General features: G+C 34.6%; 1 protein-coding gene across 1 annotated transcript in view; it reads left to right on the top strand.

Annotated features, from left to right (window-relative positions):
- The window catches only part of MDGA2 (MAM domain containing glycosylphosphatidylinositol anchor 2), an 848,836-nt gene that overhangs the window by 629,793 nt on the left and 191,346 nt on the right, over positions 1–27,697 (top strand). The window contains exon 8 of the mRNA XM_027111155.1: positions 9,541–9,834. Within this exon, the coding sequence (XP_026966956.1) occupies positions 9,541–9,834 (294 nt within the window). The remainder of the gene's footprint in view (positions 1–9,540; positions 9,835–27,697) is intronic.

Here is a 27,697-nt window from a genome sequence, read left to right as displayed (position 1 = left end):
AAAGCAAGTTCTTCTCAGTCTACTTCAGATTCCTAGCTTGCTAAAATGTTAACATAATTCGAGTCACTAGCAAGCAGAATTATCTTGGTCCTGTTTTCTTATTTAGTTGTCTCAAAGAAAACAAGTTTTTCACATGCGAGACTTTACATAATTAGTCAGTGACCGTCGTTCATTTCTGTATTGCAGTACGTGAGAAACACATACAATAAGTCAGGAAAGGGAGGTTAAACTCAGAAAAAAGATATGCTTTCACACCTTTTCCCAAAAATGTCAGTAAAAAATTGTCTTGTTGCTATAGATTTATATTAATGATTCTAGAAAATATTTTACTGTAAGCTCAAGTTAGCAAACCAAATTATGTGAAGATCATAGCAATTCAAGATACCTGAAAACCAAACTTAAGCGAATGCTACATAACCCCTTAAGCAACCCCAGCTTAAGGTCCCCTTCACTTATCTGTTTATGAGGCGGCAAGTATTTATTTGCAACTGGCCTTGTAGCTTGTGTAGCAGAGAAAATATGAATGCCACTCAAAGAATGATTTTCTCTTTCGCTCTTTCATCTTACACTTTGTGTTCCACTGAATCCCTCGGAGGCTATTCTTGTGCCATAGCAACACCTGCTGGGAGAGGGAAGTTGGAACAGCCATAACTGTTGCCTGCCAAACCTGTTTTCCTGATTGAATGGCACTGCATGTCCTCCATCTTCTAATACTAAACTCTCCAGAGTTGCTTCGCTTCAGGATTCTGCATCTCCCCATATGTTTCAAATGACTAACAATACCATTGTAATAAGATTTTCTATAACTCTTTAAAAAATAAGCGTTGTGCATGTGTGTATGTATGGGTGTGTGTGTGCATGCACATGTCCCCTAAGAATTTCAAAATGCAAACACCGTGCTATTTTAACCTCATGTTTGTTTTTAATACATGCTTTCTTCTTTATAGCTAGATTTGTAAAACATTGTCAATCCTGTTTTATTAGCATCTCCTCATTTATTATAGGTGAGTCAGTAAAAAAAAGTGTGTATGTCAGTGCAGAAAAGGCAGTTTTTATTTACAGAGTATGATAAGAGATGTATTTATGCTTATTCATATTATGGACAAAAACAGTAAGCTTACCATATGGTATGATGGCATGTTGAAAAATAAGTGCCTATTTCATACATGATTTACCCACAAGACTGTGAGTAATACAAGTCTTAGAATATGGGTCCAAATGGACATTCTGTTGTAGAGCTAACTAGCCTTTCTTTAAAATTGATGATAGAGGAAAGCCATAGCATGGACAAATTACTCAATACTACCAAATACTTCCAATATTTTACCTCTCTGTTTCATTATTATGCCCAAATTAAAATCTAGTATATGTGCTAACTTTATGGAATCCTATGGTTTTTGTGTTTTTTTAAACTAAAAATAGAGTTGATATGTGAAAATGATCTTGAAATTTATATACTTTATAATTAAGCCTTTGATAATCAAGAGGTGATTATTCATCAATAGTTTTCTTACTTTGGTTGCTTAGTAACCTTGATTGGTGCTCCATCAATTAATCATGAATTTATTAAGCACCTCTGAAATACTTTAAAATATCACATGGTGTGGGAGCTATTTTCTGAGGAACTAGATAAAGCCTAGCACTGACCTCAGAATGTTTTGGCTACTTATGTAAAAGAGTAGACATTTTGTCGTGACATAGATAGAATAAATCAGATACACTATAATTCAGAGACATGGAGGATGAATAAAAGATACAGAAATCAGGAGACTTAAGAGAACAGGAAGTTTCAGTTGGGTCTTAGAAGAATGGGAAATCATTGGATGGGTATTATGACGGGAAAGTCATTCCTGGAGTGAAGGAAGGAAGGCAAGGCGTAGGAAATGAGCCAAGTGTTAAACAGACCAAGAGACCTATCAAAATTGAATAGCGAGCTTTTCACAGAAGCACTATGGCTTAATAAGGGTTGGCAGGTAAAATGGAAAATAAGCAATGGGATTTAGACGTTCTAGAAAATGGGGAGCTACTAAAGCTATTTGATTGGTAGAATAATAGGATTTTTAAGAGAGATTAATTCAGAAATGGTAAGATTTTTTTAGGACGAGGAAGAAGCATTTGTCAATTAGATTTTAGTGATCCATTTATATGGGGGAAGATAATTCAGAAGGAAGTGCAGCAATGCAATATATTATTATATTAACCTTTGGCTCAGGGAAGTTCTGCATATTTTAAAACGACAACAATTGCAAAAATACTTTATGTGCTGCATATCATATAAATCACCATATTGTCTCTGTGTTTTTACAAAACAGGAAGTATCCATTGGCAACCTTTATTTCTTTCATGAGAAATGAGCTCTAGAGTGTCTCTGTCTTTCATCAAATATTGTTACCCGTCATGGTCTCTAAAAGAAAGCAAATATGAGCAAATCCATTAGTAAATGAGGAGTCTTTAGCATGTTGGATTTCTTTTGTCACCTTGAATATTTTTCAAGCACATCTTACTATACATTTTAATTGACATATAATTATTAAGAAAATGGGTCAAGCTTATTAGTTTAAAAAGTATTTTGGGGATTTGGATTAGAATTATTTTTAAGTTGAAGGGAATTCTCAAATTTACCTTATATCATCATATGAATATTTCTCAATGACCACTTATTCTTAAAAATTCCATGTATTAAGGCAGTTATTCCAAATCTTAGTGTGTGCTCATCAAATCAGCTATGAGGTGCATGAGAATTAGAATAGTTCCACTCTTAGTGTATGGAGGTTTTAAAATACAGATTACAGTATTGATATTATTCTCACTTGCATTGAAGATACTTAATTGAATGGAAGAGAATTGAGTGGAGTTACAAGATGCTGACAATTTCACTTAACCAAAGGCTTATCTTACTTATCCCATAGTCCATTATGAGAAGGTATTACTGATGTGCCATTGATAGTGGTTGCAGTTGCAAACTATTCAGTTCTTTGCTTCCGTGTAAAATTATTTTGTGATTTTTCAAAACCTCGAAATCTGACTATATCCATGTACAAGTCTCATGCTTACAAAGCTAATCTGTAATGTGTTGGAAAAAACAATTGAGAACTGCTGACTCGGACACTGAGAAAGCACTCAAGTGTGATAGAGGTATCTTTCCTTTAAAACTATGTGGTGTGCAATAAGGATATAGCTAAGCTTGGAGTTTCAATCAGTAGATCACCAAGGATGAAACTCACATCAAGTCTATAATAAATTTTTTTACCTCACCTCTTGTTTTTGAAGGTTAAATAATACAGTAAATTTGGTTCATTTGGATTAGTTGAGTCTACAAATTCACTATTTACTTGAGTCTTAACTTTTTTACATGTGTGTATATATACATAGTCAGCATGAGAATTCTTGAATTCTGACTTCTGGGGTTCACTTTCATAAACAATATTTTTGGTCTTATTTACTTATGCTTTAAATGTAGATTATATATTCTACTCTAGAACATACATATGTACTATAAACTACTTCTCCCCCTAAATTCAAATATGATTGAATTAGTGCCATACTTATTTTAAGATTCTTGAAAATATGAGTCTGGTTGTCCTTCTGGAGACAATTCTACTTATTATTTAGTTTATTATAAAAAATTATAATGTATTAAAAGAAGTATATCTTTTGTTTAAACATCTACTATTAAAGTGCACTATGCATATTTACATATTTAAACCAATAAGTTCATAATAAGCATATTCTTATGTGTTTGTTTCAAACAGCATGATATTTTCTCATGTAGTTGAGATGAACTAACCTTCCCCTGTATTCTTTTGAGTAGGAAAAATAAGCCAGCCATTTTCTGAGTAAAAACTGAAGATTAAATTTCCTCACCTTCCTTCCCAATGAAGAAATGGAAGCATTTTTATTTTCTATACTTACTTTATTTTACAGTCTGTGATACAGTGGAAAAGTTGACAGAGAACCAGTTTGTTCATATTACTTGTCTATTTTTTTTTATGTTTGGAATGAGAAGTTTTGGTGCCATACCATGTTTTTTAAGTTTCTCCGATTATAGCATCTCCTACAGTAGCATTTCAGGTAAGAAAAATCAAAGCAAGGACAGTGTATAGACTATATGTCAAAGAATGTATCTTTGTGTTTTTATTAGGAGGGACTTTTTTCTAGCAAATGCATTATGAATAAATCTCACAAGTTGCAGACATTTCAAATTTTTCTACTTAATTTAACATTTACTGTGAGACAATATTTTAAGAAAAAATAATTTAGTTGATTAGAGAAAGAGCATAAAAACATCATGACAAAATTAAATGTCATGTCCTCAAATTGGCTCTTTTGTTTGTTTTCTGTTCGTTTGTTTTTTAAATTTACGATTTACCTATCCAAATCCTAAATGAAAGGAGAAAGAAAAGGAAAACTATACGAATCCTTTTTTTACTCTCTTATCTCTCACACACCTTCACAAATTTGAAGATCTACTGCATCTGAAATCTGTACTAACAATATATTTTAGAGGAGATTCTGCTAGTTGTATGGATTACTAATTATATAGAATTATTACTTTACATTGTTATTTATTACTTTTTTAAAATGTTCATGATTTTTATCTATTACATTTATTTCTTTTATATTCACAGATTTTAATCTTTTTCCCTTCTTACCCTCTTGCCCTCTCTCCCCCTCTTCCTTCCTCAATTATTTCATGACTTCCTGGTCTGTGCCATCCAGGAAAGCAGGGCATCAGGCTTTAGAGATAGAGTTAGACACTCTGTGCCTTCAAGGAGCTATCTGGTCAGGGATATAGACATGGAAGAAGATACAGGGTGAAGCTTTGAGTACAGGTTAAATGGGTATACAACATAATATGTGGTCAAGAAGAGTGAGCAACAAACTCAGCCTAGGGGTAGGCAAAGTATCATCACATAAGTGGTAGCTTTGAACTGAATCTCAACACACGGGGCAGGTAGGAGGTGCTAGAAGACAAGGGCCTGACTTGCCAAATACAGGAAAGAACTGCAAGGGCACTGAGGTTCACTAGTCAGTGAAATTGTAAGTGATGAGTGTTGTAGGAGTGAGTGATTCTAGAGGAGCACTTCTAAGACTATGTTTCTAGAATACCGTGTCTAGAGTGATATACTTGTTGTTATTAAAAAGTGGAGTTTTCATCAAATGAGCTTTGGATAATAGATTACATTAACATTTTAATTTTCTCTGGGCTTCTTGAAGACTATAATATGCTAATATGCATAGCACATATTATAGAAGAATGAAAAATGAACAATATACAAAAAAAAAATTACCAGTAATCCCACACTCAGGGAGAACCACTGTTAGTGTTTTGGTATAGTTCCTTCTGGGCTTTCTTTTCCTCTACACTTTTCCCCATGTAAATCGTGTTCTCTTCCATAAATCAGTGCTCAACTGCCTCACTGTCTTAATTTGTACATTTGGTATAAACATTTTTACTGAGTTCCTATCATGTGTAAAATAGAGTGTGGGATGCGCAAGTATAAAGATGAATCATGTATATTCTCCGTTTAAGAAACTCTCTGTTATCAGTCATTAGCATATGTCTTTTTTTATATAAAAATGTGATACTGTACATACTTCTCAGTAACATGTTTTACTCACTTTTTAATAGTAGTTGTAGCTATTCATGCTATTCACTAGCATGTTTTTCTTGCTTAACAATATAAATATCTTTGTCAATAAATGTGGGTTTATTACATCATCATTTAAAAAGGCTGCATCATAATCTATTATGTGACTGTACCACAATTTTTTTTAGTTAATCTGTCAGGCTGTTTTCAGTTATTATTTTTTTAATTAAAGCAGTATTATGATGAGCACACTCATTGAGGATTGAAGTTTTTCATAGTTACAGGAACATGATTTTATTTATGTTGATAAAGTTTATGACACAGAAGGAGGAGGCCTGGAAGAATTAAACTGGCAGCAGAAAGACCACTTAGGACACTGTCACAAGAAGAGATAAGGATGACTTATACTAAGAAAGCTACCTGTAGCCATAAGAAGAAATAGGCTGATATGAGAGATATTTTTGATAGAGAAACCAAAGCTGCTGATTGGAAGTGGTGAGTTAGAAGATGGTGAAACAAAGAAAAGTTTTTAATTAGCAGATCAAGTGTCCTGATAATTAACTAACAACTAAGTCAAGAAATAAATAGTGCTTAGGTTTGGGGATTTGCAAGACTTTTGGAAAATAGTAGTAGGCTTCAATCATCGACTGGAAGAACCTTGGGGTAAAGTTACAGTTCACATTATAAACATGCAAAACAGAGAGATATTCATGAGAACAAACAAAATCCCCTGACAGAAAAATTATGACAATAATTTAGAGCATTCTAGAGAATGGAAAATTTAATGTGGAGAGAGAGAGAAGTCTATAAAAACTATGACAAGTTTTAAGACCTTCTTGTCCAAGAAAGTTGCAAAGAAAGGGTTAACTCTGAAATCAAGATTTAAAAAGCCTCATGGAAGAGATGGAAAATAAACTTTATTTTAATTAGGCTTCGGTGTTTATTTTAAAATGAGCAAATTTATTAAAAAATCAACTTGTAACTTACCTAGATTGAAACTGAGGTTTACATTTCTATAATTTTGATTACATCGGGACAAAAGTTTATCTAACAAATGAATAACATACATTAACAAGGGAGTTTTTGAACTATCTAGCATGATAAACTTAAAAAAATATAGCTAGTCAAGGATCTGTTTTTGTTAGACTGGCCTAATGTAATAAGATCTTTGAATATTCATCTTATTAAGTTAGAAAATAGATACTTATTATTAACCCCACTCCTATCTTTAACTTTTTACTGTTTGTTCCTATAGTCAGAACATTAATAACCTTGGAGCTGGTAAAGTATAAATTCTTAGTTTCAAAACTGAAGAAATTCATACTCAGAGTGCTTAAGCTTGGCCAAGGTCATGTGGTTTGTTTTTGGAAGAGATGAAATCTTCCGATTTCAAATAATAACATTCCATTAAATAATCTTTTAATGTATAATTTCTTTTCATTTATTTCACATAAATGTATCATAATTTGGATATTTATTTGGAGTGGTATATCTTATAAGAAGTTTTGACTTGTATACGGGAATTATTCTCATACAGGTAGATACAGATATTTAAAATAGACATATAAGATGTAAGACAGATAGATAAGGTAATTTGCAACATATGTGTTATTTACTCCCTCGCATTTCTACCTTGACTCTTTTTTTTTTTTTTTTTTTTTTTTTTTTTTGCGGTATGCGGGCCTCTCACCATTGTGGCCTCTCCCGCCGCGGAGCACAGGCTCCGGACGCGCAGGCCCAGCGGCCATGGCTCACGGGCCCAGCCGCTCCGCGGCATGTGGGATCCTCCCAAACTGGGGCACGAACCCGCATCCCCTGCATTGGCAGGCGGACTCTCAACCACTGCGCCACCAGGGAAGCCCGCCTTGACTCTTTTTTATTGTCCCTGAGACAGTAACCAAGAGATGGGCAGGTAAAACTGGTCCAGTTTGTCCATAAGAACAGACTAATTATGAGCAAGAGTCCAGTACTAACTCAAGTTATTCATTCCAGACACCATACTTTACTGGAGCCTGCTTCAGGGTTCATATCTCTGCATTGGCCACCTGCTATAAATTGGCCTCAATTTGAGTTCTGTTCAAAGTATTTATCCTCTCATTCTCAATGTTCTCATTTGTTAAATTTTAATATTAAATATTTGATCCTAGGATTGTCATGAGAATTAATGAAAATGTAAAATCCCTAACTATGCCTGGCACACAATAGGAGCATAATTAATGTTAAATGCTGAGGTTATTGCTGTTATTCTGTGTCCTTTCTAATGGAGGGTGAATAAATATTGCAGCTTCTTTCAATCCTATTGTTACTAGATGATGCTTATTTAGAATTGCATCATTCCCTGGTGGTTCATTTCAAAAAGAACAAATTATTTAACTAAATTATTTAGTTGTTTATATTTACAAGAGTAAATTATCTAATCATGGAGGTTTTAAAAATGCAACCATTTTTAAACATGTTTTTTGTTAATGCCAGTTCCTAGAATATATATATATCTACTTCAAGAAGGTAGTGGTTAGTGTTTCATATTTTCTGATTTCTAAGATGCTAGCATTATTTACTTTGTTTTTTTTAATTAGAAGTAAATGAAGGAATTAAATGAAAAAGACATGAAGATATTTAAATAGCAAGATAACTAATTCTCATATCACTTTGTACTTAAATTTATTTTTCTCTATGTGTAATAAAGAGAAACAACATTTCAATATTAGTTGAAAAGTACTTTAAAAATTAATTATATTTGTTTTTGTTCCTGGGCACTGGAGCACAGTAATGCTAGAAGGGAGAATAAAACCTTTGCCTTTTTTGTCCATATTCTGTATTAACTCCAAAGAGGGGAAGCATATGACATTTATCACAATGATAGAATTATTCATATATTTCTGGTTATTCTTATTCTGCCCTTCTAGTTTAGCCCGTGCTTTTTTGATAGATGTCCTATTGCATAAATACTTTTGAATTCATACACATTTGTATGAGAAGTAAAAGTCTTCCAGTGGAACAGGTGATACAGTTTGTAGGAAAACTCATTGAGTAGTATTTGCCTCTTATTCATTTTTCACCAAACCCTAACATAAATATATTCCAGCACAGTAAGGTAAGTTCCTGTAAAATCAATCTAATTTTCTCATAAATATCTTCAGAAATTAGCTTTACTTGAGAAAATTAAATTCTTAGATTATTGAAATATATTTTTGAAAACTCACTAAAAATTAATTTTACAGAAATAGTGGCAGCATCATGACAGACTATGTACAGTGATCTCAAAATCTTAAAGTGAAGTCATTTGAAATTAAAATGTCAAAAAATATTAAAAGTCAAAAAGAACAATACACTGGATTGTCAGAGTGTGGCATTGTAGTCAGTTGTTCCATTTCATTTCCTCGAGGGAGAGAACGAATCCTAAACCTTAGCAGTTTGGCAACAGTTTCTAAACCAAATTTAGAACTTCTGGTTTTATATCAGAGGTTCTTCTTTTTCTCTTTCCTGTTGCATTCACTGTGCCTGCTAAGTCTATAATGTCTCTTATCCCTTTCTTATACCATCCTTGGATAAGAGATAACAGCATAGGAAGCAGAAAACTGAAAAGCTAAATCTTACCTCAGCAAGTAGGATCACTCTTCTGTGAAATGCAGATCTTAAAGACCCAGTTAATGGCTGATAATGACAAGTCATTGAGTAGATTGTTCTTATGTTGACCATTCGAGTTCCAATGTAATGCTTTATTTTGCTAATGTTTGAAGACCTCATTTGAGAAAGTTCTACGAAAACAATTTAGAATTATTTTAAGTGAGGGTAAGTGCCACCCATCCCCAAGGTCTCTGTAATTTTTGTCATCTGAATAGTCACACATCTTCAACCAGCAGAAGTTGTTTCCTTATGATTTTCTGTGTTTGAATATGCTTTACCAGTACATACTAACCTTGAAAAATTTTCTTTTTCCCATTTCAAGTTCCACCCAATCTGACTGTTCCACAGGAAAAATCACCTTTGGTCACCAGAGAAGGAGACACAATAGAACTGCAGTGTCAAGTAACTGGAAAACCTAAACCCATCATCCTTTGGTCTAGAGCGGATAAAGAAGTTGCAATGCCTGATGGGTCAATGCAAATGGAGAGCTATGATGGAACACTGAGGATTGTGAATGTATCTAGGGAAATGTCAGGAATGTACCGATGTCAGACCAGCCAGTACAATGGATTTAATGTGAAACCAAGAGAAGCCTTGGTGCAGCTCATCGTGCAGTGTAAGTACATTTTTTTCTATGTATTTCGAGATTGGGGGGGACAAGGGAAGAAAATGAGGTGATTTTTGGAGTTGGATTAGTAAACAATATTTCTACATTATTGCTACCCAATTTAAACTATAATTTCCCTAAATCTGCCTATTATTTGAACTAATACACACTAATGGAAAAGAATTGTATTAGTATGTGTGTGATGATTATGATGGTGTTATGTCATTGGTTAATGCCAAAGAATCAGCAAGCCTAATGGTTAAATACTGGCCATGTGCAATGAAGCAAAATGGAGATTGGAAGTAATTGCTAATTCAGATTATAATACTCTTTTGTTTTCATAGTTTATGTTTCTGCTTCAGCAATTGCGTGCCCTTTGCCCAAATTATCCACCTATTTCAAGGCATCCCTTTGCTTAAATTGTGGAGACATAATCATTGCAATGCTGTGTGCAATCTGAAGTTGTAAGAGTAGATTACATAATTATCTAGTAATATATAGATAATTCAGGCAGATATTAGGAGCTAAAGTTTTGCTTGACTTTCTCCACAGATAATTGTTTAACTGTGAGAGCTGAATATGATAGATTTTTAACTATTTTCAATGAAATCACTGTTAGAGTTCTAACAAAAAAAAATGCAGACATACTGCGCTTTGTATTTGCTTTTAGTATTAAAAATACCTAAATTCATGATATTAAGAAGTTTAACAATGTCACTGGTGTTGGGTTATTAGAGGATGATGCCCTGGTATTTTGGATAGCAGGTAGTGTGGATATTGTTAAAGAGAAGAAGCAAACTAAACACAATCTGTTCAAACTCCAGGAGTGTTGCTGAACAGTTTAGTTGATGTATTATTTGTTAACTACATGGTGGCAAAGCCTTCAAGAAAAAGAATGAAGTAGATGAAACTCTATACACTTCAATAAACAATGATGTTGTTTTCTTTCTGTGGTTCTTCTGTAACTTGGAAAATAGCAATTAGTCCAAAATGTCTATTTTTATATAAGACTTAAGGATGCTGGCAGATTAGATGATCTGACTTTAAATTTGGAAGGATAATTGAGATATGGAAGGATTATGTTTGGGGCAGGTAACAACACATGGGCTTATGTATCAGGAGTATGAGTGGTGAGAGGAGCAGTGTTCTGGGTGCTGCTTAACCATTCCCTGTCCCTGTTCTTTAGAAACTCAGATTTCAGTCTGCTGTTTATCCTATAAATATGCAAACTTCTATTTGTCAAATATCTTGGCTGATTTCCAACTGATTACTAGTTTTATCTCTAAAGAATGCAGCTTTTAGGTGGCAAGTTCCATTCCACAGTTTAACATTACATTTTTTCCTCACTGGCCTTTATACTCATGATAATAAGCTCATGGGTAGGAGGTTCACGTGAAAACAGGTTTCAGAAAGAAAAAAACAATTTTTTTTTTAACGAAACCTCTCCTTAATTCTCCAGAAAATAAGAGACACACTCAGGTAACCACAGAGGAAATTGATACAGTTTGGAGCACCTCATTCGTATTGGTAATCACAGGATTGTGTGCTTCCTCCAGAGTTATGCACCAAGCTTCAGTGTTCCTAAAGCCACAGGGCAATTCGTTTTCACCCTGCTCACACTCTCTGGGGAAGCTGTGAAACCCACTGGCTCTAGGGAATTTTAAATTGAAGGTTCAAGAACCAGGATCTCTTATCTCCATAGAATATACTAACTTCCAGGATTCTATTGACAACCTAAATTTCCTTTTTTTTTTCTTCCTAGTAAATTTCATAGATAATAAGTTCAGCACAAGATCTTAAAATTCAATCCTATAATAGCACATGAAGATAAATAGACACAGTTGTCTCTAGTGTCACAAGGATGTAATTGACTGAAAGCCATCAACAGACATAGGCAAAGCCGAGTTCATTTAATGTAGAGAAAAAGATCTGCATCCCAAGGTGACTTTGCAGAGCAGGGGGTATAATCTAACAGCACTTCGTCTCAGAGGCAACTTCCCTGGCCTACCCAGAAAGGTGGCTGGATGCCATCAGTCTTGACAGTTTCAGATAAGGATGCCATCATGTCTTTCAAAAAGCTTAATTTCATGTATTCCCAACTCTTCTGAAGAATCTAGTTATGTGTCTGAGCATTTGCCAGGTACAAAAACTGATAAGAACTCCAGAATATTTCTGAGTCAAGCATTCATTTTCCAGGCACATAATCCCTGCTAGCAGGTCCAGCTTGCAAGCCTACCTAAGCCTTATTCCTGCAAAACTAGCCATGTAGGAATCCTGATACATTTTTAAAATCATAAATATTTTAACTTTTATGGTGACTTCTTAAAAGTATGAAAATAATATGGTATTTGTGCTTAACTGGGGTAGCCATGCTACAAGTGAGGATTCATATAGAATATAAAATATTAACTTATTTTCATACACACATGCACACAAAATATACATATATATGTGCACGTGTTTATGTCATCCTCAGCAATTAGTTACATCGTTGCATAACAAGCTATGCTTTATATATTTTGTATTCCCAGCATAATATATTTTACATTATAGCTATTCAGAAAATGTGTTGAGTAAATATGTTATGATAACAAATGTAATAAGAATATATATATACACACACACACATACATTTTGCTTCTTGCATAACTAGTTCTTATTAATTAGGTTTCAGGAGTATCTGAGGACTTGTTGCATAACAGTTGTTTTTCTTTTTTTTTAAATCTTTCCTGGAGTATAATCACTTTAAAATGGTGTGTTAGTTTCTACTTTATAACAAAGTGTCAGCTATACATATACATATACACCCAGATCTCCTCCCTCTTGAGTTTCCCTCCCACCCTCCCTATCCCACCCCTCTAAGTGGTCGCAAAGCACTGAGCTGATCTCCCTATACTATGAGGCTGCTTCCCACTAGCTATCTATTTTATATTTGGTAGTATATAATAGAGTCCATGCCACACTCTCACTTCGTCGCAGCTTACCCTTCCCCCTCCCCATGTCTTCAAGTCCATTCTTTACGTCTGCGTCTTTATTCCAGTCCAGCCCCTAGATTCTTCAGAACCTTTTTTTTTTTTTTTTAGATTCCACATATATGTGTTAGTATACAGTATTTGTTTTTCTCTTTCTAACTTACTTCCCTCTGTATGACAGACTCTAGGTCCATCCACCTCATTACATATAACTCAATTTTGTTTCATTTTATGGCTGAGTAATATTCCATTGTATATATGTGCCACATCTTCTTTACCCATTCATCTGTCGATGGACACTTAGGTTGCTTCCATGTCCTGGCTATTGTAAATAGAGCTGCAATGAACATTGTGGTACACGACTCTTTTTGAATTATAATTTTCCCAGGGTATATGCACAGTAGTGGGATTGCTGGGTTGCAAGATTTTTCTATTCTTAGTTTTTTAAGGAAACTCCATACTGTTCTCTATAGTGGCTGTATCAATTTACATTCCCACCAACAGTGAAAGAGCGTTCCCTTTTCAACACACACTCTCCAGCATTTATTGTTTCTAGATTTTTTTGATGATGGCTCTTCTGACTGGTGTGAGATGATATCTCATTGTATTTTGATTTGCATTTCTCTAATGATTAGTGATGCTGAGCATTCTTTCACCTGTTTGTGGGCAATCTATGTATCTTCTTTAGAGAAATGTACATGTAGGTCTTCTGCCCATTTTTGGATACTTTTTTTTTTTTGATATTGTGTTGCATGAGCTGCTTATAAGTTTTGGAGATTAAACCTTTGTCAAAGTTGCTTCATTTGCAAATATTTTCTCCCATTCTAAGGGTTGTCTTTTCATCTTGTTATGTGCATCTTGTTGCTGTGCAAAAGCTTTTAAGTTTCATTAGGTCCCATTTGTTTATTTTTGTTTTTATTTCCATTACTCTAGGAGGTGGGTCAAAAAGGATCTTGGTGTGATTTATGTCATAGAGTGTTCTGCCTATGTTTTCCTCTAAGAGTTTTATAGCATCTGGCCTTATATTTAGCTCTTTAATCCATTTTGAGTTTATTTTTGTGTATGGTGTTAGGGAGTGTTCTAATTTCATTCTTTACATGTAGCTGTGCAATTTCCCCAGCACCACTTATTGAAGAGGCTGTCTTTTCTCCATTGTATATTCTCGCCTCCTTTATCAAAAATAAGGTGACCATATGTCTGTGGGTTTATCTCTGGGCTTTCTATCCTGTTCCATTGATCTATCTTTCTGTTTTTGTGCCAGTACCATACTGTCTTGATTACTGTAGCTTTGTAGTATAGTCTGAAGTCAGGGAGCCTGATTCCTCCAGCTCCGTTTTTCTTTCTCAAGATTGCTTTGCCTATTCGGGGCCTTATGTGTTTCCATACAAATTGTGAAATTTTTGTTCTACTTCTATGAAAAATGCCATTGGTACTTTGATAGGGATTGCATTGAATGTGTAGATTGGTTTGGGTAGTATAGTCATTTTCACAATGTTGATTCTTCCAATCCAAGAACATATCATATCTCTCCATCTGTTTGTATCATCTTTAATTTTTTTCATCAGTGTCTTATAGTTTTCTGCATACAGTTCTTTTGTCTCCCTAGGAAGGTTTATTCCTAGGTATTTTATTCTTTTTGTTGCTATGGTAAATGGGAGTGTTTCCTTAATTTCTCTTTCAGATTTTTTCATCATTAATGTATAGGAATGCAAGAGATTTCTGTGCATTAATTTTGTGTCCTGCAACTTTACCAAATTCATTGATTAGCTCTAGTAGTTTTCTGGTGGCATCTTTAGGATTCTCTATGTATAGTATCACGTCATCTGCAGACAGTGACAGTTTTACTTCTTCTTTTCTAATTTGTATTCCTTTTATTTCTTTTTCTTCTCTGATTGCCATGACTAGGATTTCCAAAGCTGTGTTGAAAAACAGCGGTGACAGTGGACATCCTTGTCTTGTTCCTGATCATAGAGGCAGTGCTTTCTGTTTTTCACCATTAAGAATGATATTTGCTGTGGGTTTGCTGTGTATGGCCTTTATTATGTTGAGGTAGGTTCCCTCTATGCCCACTTTCTGGAGAGTTTTTATCATAAATGGGTGTTGAATTTTGTCAAAAGCTTTTTCTGCATCTATTGAGATGATCATATGGTTTTTATTCTTCAATTTGTTAATATGGTGTATCACATTGATTTATGTATATTGAAGAATCCTTGCATCCCTGGGATAAATCCCACTTGATCATGGTGTATGATCCTTTTAATATGTTGTTGGATTTTGTTTGCTAGTATTTTGTTGAGGATTCTTGCATCTATATTCATCAGTGATATTGGTCTGTAATTTTCTTTTTTTGTAGTATCTTTGTCTGGTTTTGGTATCAGGGTGTTGGTGGTCTCATAGAATGAGATTGGGAGTGTTCCTTCCTCTGCAATTTTTTGGAAGAGTTTGAGAAGGATAGGTTTTAGCTCTTCTCTAAATGTTTGACAGAATTCGCCTGTGAAGCCATCTGGTCCTGGGCTTTTGTTTGTTGGAAGATTTTTAATCACAGTTTCAATTTCAGTGCTTGTGATTGATCTGTTTATATCTTCTATTTCTTCCTGGTTCAGTCTTGGAAGGTTGTGGTTTTCTAAGAATTTGTCCATTTCTTCCAGGTTGTCTATTTTATTGGCATAGACTTGCTTGTAGTAATCTCTCATGATCCTTTGTATTTCTGCAGTGTCAGTTGTTACTTCCCTTTTTTCATTTCTAATTGTTGATTTGAGTCTTCTCCCTTTTTTTCTTGATGAGTCTGGCTAATGGTTTATCAATTTTCTTTATCTTATCAAAGGACCAGCCTTTGGTTTTATTGATCTTTGCAATTGTTTCCTTCATTTCTTTTTCATTTATTTCTGATCTGATCATCATGATTTCCTTCCTTCTGCTAACTTTGGGGTTTTTTTGTTCTTCTTTCTCTAATTGCTTTAGGTGTAAGGTTAGGTTGTTTATTTGAGATGTTTCTTGTTTCTTAAGGTAGGATTGTATTGCTATAAACTTCCCTCTTAGAACTGCTTTTGCTGCATCCCATAGGTTTTGGGTTGTCATTTTTTTTATTGTCATTTGTTTCTAAGTAGTTTTTGATTTCCTCTTTGATTTCTTCAGTGATCTCTTGGTTATTAAGTAATGTATTGTTTAGCCTCCATGTGTTTGTCTTTTTTACAGTTTTTTTCTTGTAATTGTTATCTAATGTCATAGCATGGTGGTCAGAAAAGATACTTGATATGATTTCAATTTTCTTAAATTTAACAAAGTTTGATCTGTGACCCAAGATAGGATCTATCTTGGAGAATGTACCATGAGCACTTGAGAAGAAAATGTATTCTGTTGTTTCTGGATGGAATGTCCTATAAATATCAATCAAGTCCATCTTGTTTAATGTATCATTTAAAGCTTGTGTTTCCTTATTTATTTTCATTTTGGATGAGCTCTCCATGGTGAAAGTGGGGTGTTAACATCCCCTAATATGATTGTGTTACTGTCGATTTCCCCTTTTATGGCTGTTAGCATTTGCCTTATGTATTGAGGTGCTCCTATGTGGGTGCATAAATATTTACAATTCTTATATCTTCTTCTTGGATTGATCCCTTGATCATTAGGTACTTTCCTTCTTTGTCTCTTTGTAATAGTCTTTATTTTAAAGTCTGTTTTGTCTGATATGAGAATTGCTACTCCAGCTCTCTTTTGATATCCATTTGCATGGAATATCTTTTTCCATCCCCTCACTTTCAGTCTGTATGTGTCCCTAGGTCTGAGGTGGGTCTCTTGCAGACAGCATATATATAGGTCTTGTTTTTGTATCCATTCAGCCAGTCTGTGTATTTGGTTGGAGCATTTAATCCATTCACATTTAAGGTAATTATCAATATGTATGTTCCTATTACCATTTTCTTAATTGTTTTGGGTTTGCTATTGTAGGTCTTTTCCTTCTCTTGTGTTTCCTGCCTAGAGAAGTTTCTTTAGCATTTGTTGTAAAGCTGGTTTTATGGTGCTGAATTCTCTTAGCTTTTGCTTGTCTGTAAAGGTTTTAATTTCTGTGTCAAATCTGAATGAGATCCTTGCTGGGTAGAGTAATCTTGGTTGTAGGTTTTTCCCTTTCATCACTTTAAATATGTCCTGCCACTCCCTTCTGGCTTGCAGAGTTTGTGCTGAACGAACAGCTGTTAACTTTATGGGGATTCGTATGTATGTTATTTGTTATTTTTCCCTTGCTGCTTTTAATATTTTTTCTTTGTGTTTAATTTTTGATAGTTTGATTAATATGTGTCTTGTCATGTTTTCCTTGGATTTATCCTGTATGGGACTCTCTGTGCTTCCTGGACTTGATTAACTGTTTCTTTTCCCATATTAGGGAAGTTTTCAACTATAATCTCTTCAAATATTTTCTCAGTCCCTTTCTTTTTCTCTTCTTCTTCTGGGGCCCCTATAATTTGAATGTTGGTGTGTTTAATATTGCCCCAGATGCCTTTGAGACTGTCCTCAATTCTTTTCATTCTTTTTATTCTGCTCTGCAGTAGTTATTTCCACTATTTTATCTTCCAGGTCACTTATCCGTTCTTTTGCTTCAGTTTTTCTGCTATTGATTTCTTCCAGAAAAGTTTTAATTTCATTTATTGTGCTGTTCATCATTGTTTGTTTGCTCTTCAGTTCTTCTAGGTCCCTGTTAAATGTTTCTTGTATATTCTCCATTCTATTTCCAAGATTTTTGGATCATCTTTACTATCATTAGTCTGAATTCTTTTTCAGATAGATAGATTGCTTATTTCCTCTTCTTTTGTTTGGTCTGGTGGTTTTTTACCTTGCTCCTTCATCTGCTGTGTGTTTCTCTGTCTTCTCATTTTGCTTAACTTACTGTGTTTGGGGTCTCCTTTTTGCAGGCTGCAGGTTCGTAGCTCCCATTGTTTTTGGTGTCTGCCCCCAGTCGCTAAGCTTGGTTCAGTGGGTTGTGTAGGCTTACTGGTGGAGGTTGCCTGTGTTCTGGATGATGAGGTTGGATCTTTTCTTTCTGGTGTGAAGGACCACATCCGGTGTTGTGTTTTTTGGTGTTTCTGTGACCTTATTATGATTTTAGGCAGCCTCTCTGCTAATGGGTGGGGTTGTGTTTCTGTCTTGCTAGTTGTTTGACATGGAGTGTCCAGCACTGTAGCTTGCTGGTCGTTGAGTGGAGCTGGGTCTTAGCATTGAGATGGAGATCTCTTTGAGAGCTTTTGCTTTTTGATATTACGTGGAGCTGGGAGGTCTCTGGTGGACCAATGTCCTGAACTCAGATCTCCCACCTCGGAGGCACAGGCCTGACACCTGGCCAAAGCAACAATAATACCCTGTCAGCCACATGGCTTTGAAGAAAAGTGAGAAAGAGAAAGAAAGGAAGAAGAGAGCAACCAAACCAAAAAACAAATCCACCAAGGATAACAAGCGCTAAAAACTATACTTAAAAAAATAATAATAAAATAAAAATAATGGACAGAACCCTAGGATAAATGGTAAAAGTAAAGCTATACAGACAAAATCACACACAGAAGTATACACATACATGCTAACAAAAAGAGAAAAAGTAAAAAAATACATATATCGTTGCTCCCAGAGTCCAACGCCTCAATTTTGGGATGATTCGTTTTCTATTCAGGTATTCAATAGATACAGGGTACATCAAGTTGATTGTGGAGATTTAATCTGCTGCTCCTGAGGCTGCTGGGAGAGATTTCCATTATCTTCTTTGTTTGCACAGCTCCTGGGGTTCAGCTTTGGATTTGCCACACCTCTGCGTGTAGGTCGCCTGAGGGCATCTGTTCTGCACCCAGACAGGACAGGGTTAAAGGAGCAGCTGATTAGGGAGCTCCAGCCCACTCAGGTTGGGGGGTAGGGAGCTTTGAGGAATGTGGGGTGAACCTGCAGTGGCAGAGGCCAGCATGACGTTGCAATAGCCTGAGGCCTGGGGTGTTCTCCCAGGGAAGTTGTCCCTGGATCACGGTACCCTGGCAGTGGCAGGCTGCACAGGCTCCCGGGAGGGGAGATGTGGATAGTGACCTGTGCTTGCACACGGGCTTCTTGGTGGCGGCAACAGCAACCTTAGCGTTTCATGCCTGTCTCTGGGGTCCACGCTGATAGCCGCGGCTTTTGCCTATCTCTGGAGCTGGTTTAGGTGGCGCTCTGAATCCCCTGTCCTAGCGCACCCTGAAACAATGTTCTCTTGCCTCTTAGGCAGTTCCAGACCTTTTCCTGGACTGCCTCCCGGCTAGTTGTGGCACATTAGCCCCCTTCAGGCTGTGTTCACACAGCCAACCCCAGTCCTCTCCATGGGATCTGACCTCCGAAGCCCGAGCCTCAGCTCCCAGCCCCCACCTGTCCTGGCCGGGGTGAGCAGACAAGCCTCTCGGGCTGATAAATGCTGGTCGGCACCGATCTTCTGTGCAGGAATCTCTCCGCTTTACCCTCTGCACCCCTGTTGCTGCACTGTCCTCTGTGGCTCTGAAGCTTACCCCCCACCACCCACTGTCTCCACCAGTGAAGGGGCTTTCTAGTGTGTGGAATCTTTTCCTCCTTCACAGCTCCCTCCCAGTGGTGCAGGTCTCGTCCCTATTCTTTTGTCTTTTTCTTTTGCCCTACCCAGATTCGTGAGGAGTTTCTTGCCTTTTGGAAAGTCTGAGGTCTTCTGCCAGCGTTCAGTAGGTGTTCTGTAGGAGTTGTCCCACATGTAGATGTATTTCTGATGTATTTGTGGGGAGGAAGGTGATCTCCACGTCTTACTCTTCTGCCATCTTGAAGGTCTCTCACATAATAGTTTGATAGCTGAAAACATCCAAGTGTATGAAGGGAGAAGATGTCAGTTATTCTAACCCTTACAAGACACTTTTCAGCACTTGAACTCTACACTTTAGTTTATTAAGGTCTCCTTTCTTAAAATGGTTATTACACTGGTAAATTGTAGGACAGTCTATTCTGGGACAAAATATGTATATATATGCACACATAATATGTATACATAAACAGATATATATTTATATATAATTAATCAATTTTGAAATATAAAAGAATGAAACAGAGATGGTCATAATAAATAAGAAACAAAAACAAATGTGTCTCTAAGGCATTTTTTTTCTCATTAAGTTTTAGTTGTGTCCAATTAAACAATAACCAATCAAAAGGATTAAAGGACCAAAGAAGAAATTGTATTAGGCCTTTGATGAGCATAGGTTTAAGGACCTAAATATAAATAGTATAAATGCTTTCATATTACATAAAAAGGTTGAACAGTACATTTAATTTAATGTTCTGAATCTTCAAATGAGATTTATTCTTAGCCCATGTGTTAAAATAATAGAGCAATTCTTTTATTAAAACTTTTTCAATTATTTACTATCTCCAATTAATTTTCTTCTTAAAATGTGTGGATAAAGATTTAACAAGTGACAGAAGCCTAGAGGTATTTTACAGAATTTTATATCTTATTAAGGGTAGCTTAATCACCGTAATGAAATGGTTTAAATTATTAAATTTTTGTGCACATTGCTCGTTCCTTGAAAGCTAAAGGTTTATTTTATAATATTTTTAATTTCTATGATTGCCAATTACTACAAATGATATAGACCAGAATAGGAAGTTGCAAATATAAGATTTTGAAAAATAGTGGTTTAAAATTCATCTAAATTTTTTTAAATGCTAGATGAAATTGCAATGTATATTGTAGAGTTTTTAACAGACCTTTAAATATTCAGCCACTATTTAATTTCATTTCATTTACATGTTTTTGAAAATGTATAACAGTTCTTTGAACCTTCTTGCTTATATTTATGTGAAGCAGTATTAGGATAGAATCATTGAAAATAAAAATGTTGGATAGGTTAATTGATTAATATCATTTAAAAATTATAGTATGTATAGAGCTTATTGAACAAAACTAGAACAATTTCCTAAACAAAATAGCAGTAGTAAAAGTTATTTTTAAATTCATCAGTAGAGTACTGATCATTTGAATACTGATTAAGTAAAAATGCCATTGGAAGAATATATTCAAATATTAAATGAAGAAACTAAGATATGCCTATTGTCTTCCTAAAAGAAATTATTGCTCTTATATTTGTGTTATAGATGTATACATATTACATACTGTGATTTTAATTTCATAAACTGTAACGTTTTATTTTTAATAAAAGCTATACTTTAAATGATTTTATCTCAAAGCACTAGTAAAATCTTTTAGAGAAGTGAGTGTGTTTTGAAGTACATTTCCTTGAAAATCAGGTGAAGAAGATAAATACTGTATTGGATGTTAGTTTTATATTAAAAGCTTTATTATCTATAGACACATTTATTGTACCTACAAGTAAAGATAAGATATTTCTGTTATAAAATACCCACTAAAAACCAAAATCTGACCATATTGTTAAAATGTATTAAGTAACCATCTTTCAGCTGCCTTCAAATGAGATTTCATGCACCCTTTACTTGCAATTTCTATTTACCAAATGAAGAAAAATTATGAAAGAAAATAATCAGAGCTATTGAAAGACCCCATGTTCCTCACCTATTTCCAAAGCAAGACCGAATTTTGTAAAGAGGAGGGAGCCGGAGATCAGAGCTTTATCGCTTATTGTTTTTCTCAAGTAATTTAGTGAAGTGTGTATGATTATTACTTTCAGTCAAAATGAATATTCAACCAAAGCAGAACACCATGGACCTTATAAAGAAAAAGAAAATGAAAGATAGATTGGAATGTAATGTAACAGATATGCTTACTATTGTTAGATGAATTACTGAGTAATTTTCTGTAGTGTTGAGATATACAGAATGACTGTGTTGAGCAAGTATAACTACCTTTTGGATTTTTTCAAAAGAAAAATTGCTCTACAACTATTGACTAGAGATTGATCTAAAGCTAATATAAGAGACTAATATAAGCTAATAATATAAGAGGTAAATATTGATTAAAGAGGAAACAAGGAAGCAGTTTGCCATATTCACACAGGAAGATGTTAAAGGCTATCCAAAGGAATTTATAAGTGAATGGATAAGAATTTTAACTTAAAAGAACAATAAAATGCCTTCTAGCATAGCCTAGAATGCTCTACTTATTCAGATGTGTTCCTTTTTTTTTTTGTATTAATTCAGCCCACCTCTTCTTAGCCTCATAGACATGGTAATTTGGTGTTGCCTCTGTATTAGATTCCTATTCCTCCCTTCTCCTGTTCCCACCAACTCTTCAATTCTTTTTCACCATTTAAGTCTTGCCTCGGTCCTCCCTCTTTAGGAAGCCCCTTGGTGACTGAGAAGAGGGCCCTCCTTGATAGCCCTGTGGACACTGGCATTTAGTCTGCACAAGTTAGAACTTCAAAGCAAAACTTCATTTTGAACATACATATTAGATGATAAACTTCTTTCAAAATCATTGGTTATTATTCACTGTTGGCCTTCATCAAAACTCTCTTTACTATTGCTTATAGAATTAGTTTGTTAATTTAATCCTATATATGTGGCCCTTATCCAATATCTTAATTTCTCTGAGCTTTAGTTTTCTATTTCCAAGAAAAGAAAAATGTTTTCCATTTTCAATTAACATTTATTTGAAATAATTTTGCAAAGCAACTAGAACATTGCTCACCATGCAGCACAAAGTGGAAATTATGATTATCATTTTAATATATTATTTCTGGTATATTTTAATGTAAAGAATCCATTTTCTTGTAAATTATTGCTCCTATACCCATTTTACTGTTTACTATTTTCTTTTTTTTTCTTTTTCTAAAGACTGTTGATCCATTCCTACTATAACTTAAACACTTTGTGGGCCTAAGAAACTCTTACATTTCTAGCACCACAGCAGTTGTAAAATTGGTAGATTCTTGATTAACTGATCCATTTCCAGGGCCTCTGTACTTGGGAAAAGTTTAAAGCTAAACCTCTGCTAATAAGAAATTTAAAATTTTATCTTCTCAACTGAATGTAGGTTGGGGAAAGCTTTTACATTTACTAAGAAAATACTTAATATTTTAAGCATTCATTTTTCATATTTTAACATTAATGATTATTAAATAGAATTCAGCATTTATTACACACTGTTCCTTTATTTGAATTAAGTGGTCATATTTGTTCTTCTGATGTTTGCAGCAGTTATTAGAAACATTAATCAACTGAACCTTGAGGCAGTGTTAATATTTTGAAAACATTAATATCTGTGCTATTTTCTCCCATCCTACCTTCCCCACCCCAAGGTAGTTAAGATCTTTTCTTTAAAAAGAAGAAACAATAGCTGTATACGATGGTGTATAATTTAAACTGTATAAAATAAACTCTAAAATTTTTATTTCAAGTCAATATGTCATATAAATATACTTCACCTCATTTCCCAGCAGATTTAATGAGAAATTATAATGGAGCTGCATTGAAAACAGATTTGTTTAAACTTTTTATTTTTATGTTCCTCTTGAATATTTGAAATTTGAACTTCCCAAGTGAACATGATATTTTACAGAGTCTTTATGTTGAATATACTTTAGCTGAACTGCTCCTGCCTTCCTGGGCTATCCCCTTTCTCTCTGTTTCTCACTCTTTCAGAGAATACAGCAGGGTATTTAATCTAAGGAAATTGTCAAAGACAATAGAAACTCTCCCATTCTAAAGAGCTTCTCAATGTAGAGCACAGACAAGATGTCTTTACTGAACCATGGATCACAGATTACCTGGAAAGAGGATCAGTTAAGTATATGCATCTTTTAAAGAAAATACATGCATAATTTTTCCCCTGGTTCCATCTCTGCTTCTATCTTAATGTAGATACAACCATAGTTTAATATTTAGAAAAAAACCCTTTCATTAATAGTTTCATTTTCAGCATCTATGCAAAGAAGTGAGATAGGGACCAGCCAGCTTAAACAGAATGATTAAAAGTATTGACAACTTAACTCAGACAAGTTTTTGTTTATTGAGGTTGTCAGCTAAGTACTTCTGACCACCCCTGTTGTGCAGAAATGAATTTAAGATGATTGTAGTATTTCCATGATACTGAAAAGATCATTTTCTCCCTTGAAAGCCTTCAGATATGTGATTAGATTAAACGTATTTTGAATGAAGAAGGTTTACATTGCCTCTTTCCCTGGGTCTCCTCTCCTTCCCCCTTCCTCACTTTATGGAAATATATTCTCTAAGAGAGGTGAACATGAACACGTTTGTAAATATATATGTGTAACTACAAAAACCTGTGCCTTTTTAATCTTTCTTAGTTATAAAAGAATTTATCTCTCATCCGAAAATAAATGTATTCTTCCCCAATACAGAATTTATTGTCTATAAATTGTCTAAACACTGCTTTTCTCCCATGAAAATAAAAAGGTAATAATAATAAACCATTAAAATAAATCACACACAGAGGTTTACAATAATATATCCCATGAATGTGCTTATGACTTGATCAATTTATTTTATAAATATACCCCCCTATGAAATGTTTAGTGCAGAGGAAAACATAAGGTATGCAAAAGACATGACTCTCCGGTTAGGAAAAAAAGCACAAGCACTTCAGAAGTTAGGTAACAATGTAAGAAATTGAATGGCAAAAAGGCAGTCAGTCAGTGCTTGATAAAATCATCGGGAAGTGAGAAATCAAAGGTCAATATTGTGAAAGGAAGACATGACTTCCTGTCTCTCCAGCAAGAGAGACACAGTTACCAAAGTTTAATCCATTTACAAACATTGTTCATATAGAATTTTAGCTTACATGTTGTTGTTAGCAATTTTATCTTTATTTATTATCAATTGTTTGATTCAATATCATATTTTAATATTTAATACCAGCCAAAGATTTTTGCATATATTATATTATTTGGGGTTATATTATATTATGTTAATAACTTTTAACCTAGTAGTGAACTCCTCTATTATATAACCTACCAGAGGGTCTTCTTGGTTCAACTATATTCAAACTCATGGGGTTACTGTAGACACATATGGAATCAAATTCATTTTGCAGATATAAGACAAGAACCATAGCTTGCCAGCATGTCCTCCCATCCCTACTTCTGGGGACACTTGAAAATTCTGAAAACATTTTTGATTGTCATAATTGGGGAAGGAGGGATACCACTGCTAAATGTCTCAAACGCATAGAACTCCCAACAGGGAATTATTCTGCCCAAAATGGAATTTTCTGTTATGTGTGGGGGCTATCTTGTTAATGTTAGGATCTTTGGAGGTGTCCCTGGCCTCTAATCTTGAGATGCCAGTAGCACGCCCCTCCCTCATGTCATGACAATAAAAAATATCTCCAGGCGTTGCTAAGAGTTTCTGATGGGCAAAATTATCCCAAGTTGGGAACCCCTGCCTAGATGATGGCTCATATATAAGGAGACGAGATCTATGTAATTTGGGGATTGGAACTCTGGCAAAATCCTCTTCCCCACAGGAACCAACGTCTCTATGTCTCTTGTAACAAACCTATAGGTATAACTTCCAGAGTCCCTGAAGCTACATGAGTCACTAACTACACTAAGCTTGAAGTTAATGTCTTCCTATCCAATATTAACATTCCTCTCGATCCAGAATCAATTTAATACAGAAATGTTGCCTAAAATCATAGCTGACATTCTTCCCTTTTCACGGAGAGCACAGCTAGAACTTTAAAAGGTCAGATTCTCATGCAGGAGGGAATTTCTTTTTTCATTTTTTCAAATTCATCTACTCTCTTCATCTGCCATGTTAAATTTTCTTAGTAATTCTTTCGCTCTAGTATTTTTCTCCATTTGGTTGTAATAATTACAGTTATGTATATTACGCAAGTATGTTTCTAATATACCTTACTTTTTTTCTCTTAACTTGCTTTTTGACTCATTTTCTGTGTACTGCTGTGCTTATGTTCTCTCTTTGCTGGTCTTACAGCTTTGTATCTGGGTTTGGGAGGAAGTAGCTGTATTTTATTCATGGATCATTTTGATCATCTTTTGAATTCCTTTCTTCTGGCAAATGCGTATTTCCTTGAAGCCCTAAAGATTCTAGTAGGCAAAAGCAAAAGTTCTTCAAAAGGAAACTTTGAAACTTAGGCTGACCATGCACTGTGAATTTGAAAAAAATTCTCCATTGATTTCACACTTATTAGACTTATTTTAAATGTGGAAATTACTTTCTTCTTAATTACAGACTATTTCCAAAGAGAAAAACGTCAAATAATGTTCTTGAAAATTACATTTTCAAGATACATGGACTTTGTTCTTAATATTGTTTCTCAGTGAATTAAAATTATTGTTTTTCTTGAGAAGAAAATTAGGTAGCTTGAGTACCTTTCTTAAATTTAAGAGGGATTTAAACATACAAAATTAATAAGGGGAAGAAAATGTTCAAAATTAAGCAGGAAGTTGAAAAATATTTAAGAAAAATGAGACACAATTTCTTAGCATTTAAATTATTTGCATTGAAATGTATGGATGAAATGGCAGAAGTAATCTGACATTTCTTCAATTGTTCTTAGTTTCTTTCTGCTTGTCAGTGTCAGTATTTTCCCTGGTGATCCTAGTGTTCAAAATATATGTTCTTAAACATAAACTAACTGCTTTGTGTACAATATAAGATGATAAATATAGTACTTTTTTATTCAGTTAAAAACATAAGTAATCTGAGTATATGAAGTTTTTGCTTTAAGTGCTGACTTCAAACCCTAAGGTACAAATGTATCAATCAATCACACGTATAAATAGATATAGATGCATATTATGCAAATATGTAGAGAGAGATAAATACATATGATGCATATCTATCTAACTCAATGTTGGCTCCATGAAGAGGGCATGTTTATGGAGTGAACACTCATTACTGTTAATGCATTCTTCTTCTTTGTCTTTTATGATGCCGTACGTGCTAGTTTTGTTTTTACCTTCCAGTCGTGTCTTTATTGCTGTTTATCCTTCCTTTCTCCAAATCAGGCTTTGTTCCTATTGTTCTCTTACTTTCTCACTTGGCAATATAATGACTTAAGCCATCACTTAAGACATCTATTGTGCAGATCTTCCCCACATTTATATGAGACATTCAGCCAGCTTCTGTGAAATTCCCACTTAGTTTCCTGATGAATTCTAAAATCTAATGTGACTGAAATTAAACTTTATAATTATTCCCCTTAATTATTTTTCTCCTCTTGAATTCCCGGTCCCACCTTGAAGGATCTCTCTCCTCTCTGTTACCAATATTAGAGTCACTATTCTATCTTCCCTTTTTCCTCATATGCATTTAAAAATTAGAATATTGGATTCTGAAATTAGACTTGTGGTTTAAATTCCAGCTTGGCTCCTTTAACCATAATTTCTCTCAATGTTTGTTTTTTATATCTGTCATAATGGAGATTTATTTTCATTGTATCATAGATTTATCCAAGGATTAAATTAGATGATGCCTGAGACGTCTTTAGCCCAGTGTTTGACACATAGATAGTACTTCCTAAATATTAGCTGTTATTTCTCAAAACATTCTCTGAATTCATTCCTGCCTCTCTAGTCGAACTGTCATTTTCAAAGGGAGGCCCTTTTATCTCCTGCAAGAAATTCCTACTATTTTTCCCCACCTCTGATCTTCCCTTTCCTCTCAGAACATTGATGTTGGATGAATGTTTCTTTCTGAGCAGGAACACTGTCAGATGAAAGTGACTGAAAATTCTTGTCTTTTATGGGCAAGAAAGTATAGTGGGTTTCAGGAGCTTAAATGTTGCCTTCTTCTCAACCATTAGCTCCATTCTCTGTTTGCTTTATTTAGTGGTTCTCATTATTTCCAGCTACACCTGAAACAAACAAACAAACAAACAAACAAACTTGCCCTCTTTTACCTCTCATCAAGGATTAACTCCAGTGGGACATGATTTTACTTGGCTTGGATAACCAAGCCAAATTCATGAAAAG

Source organism: Aethalodelphis obliquidens, unplaced genomic scaffold (genome assembly GCF_003676395.1).
Source record: "Aethalodelphis obliquidens isolate GAN/ISIS:26980383/991018 unplaced genomic scaffold, ASM367639v1 scaffold10, whole genome shotgun sequence".
Classification (NCBI taxonomy): Eukaryota; Metazoa; Chordata; class Mammalia; order Artiodactyla; family Delphinidae; genus Aethalodelphis; species Aethalodelphis obliquidens.
The sequence above is the reverse complement of the archived record's forward strand: the minus strand, read 5'-3'. Positions and strand labels throughout refer to the sequence as shown.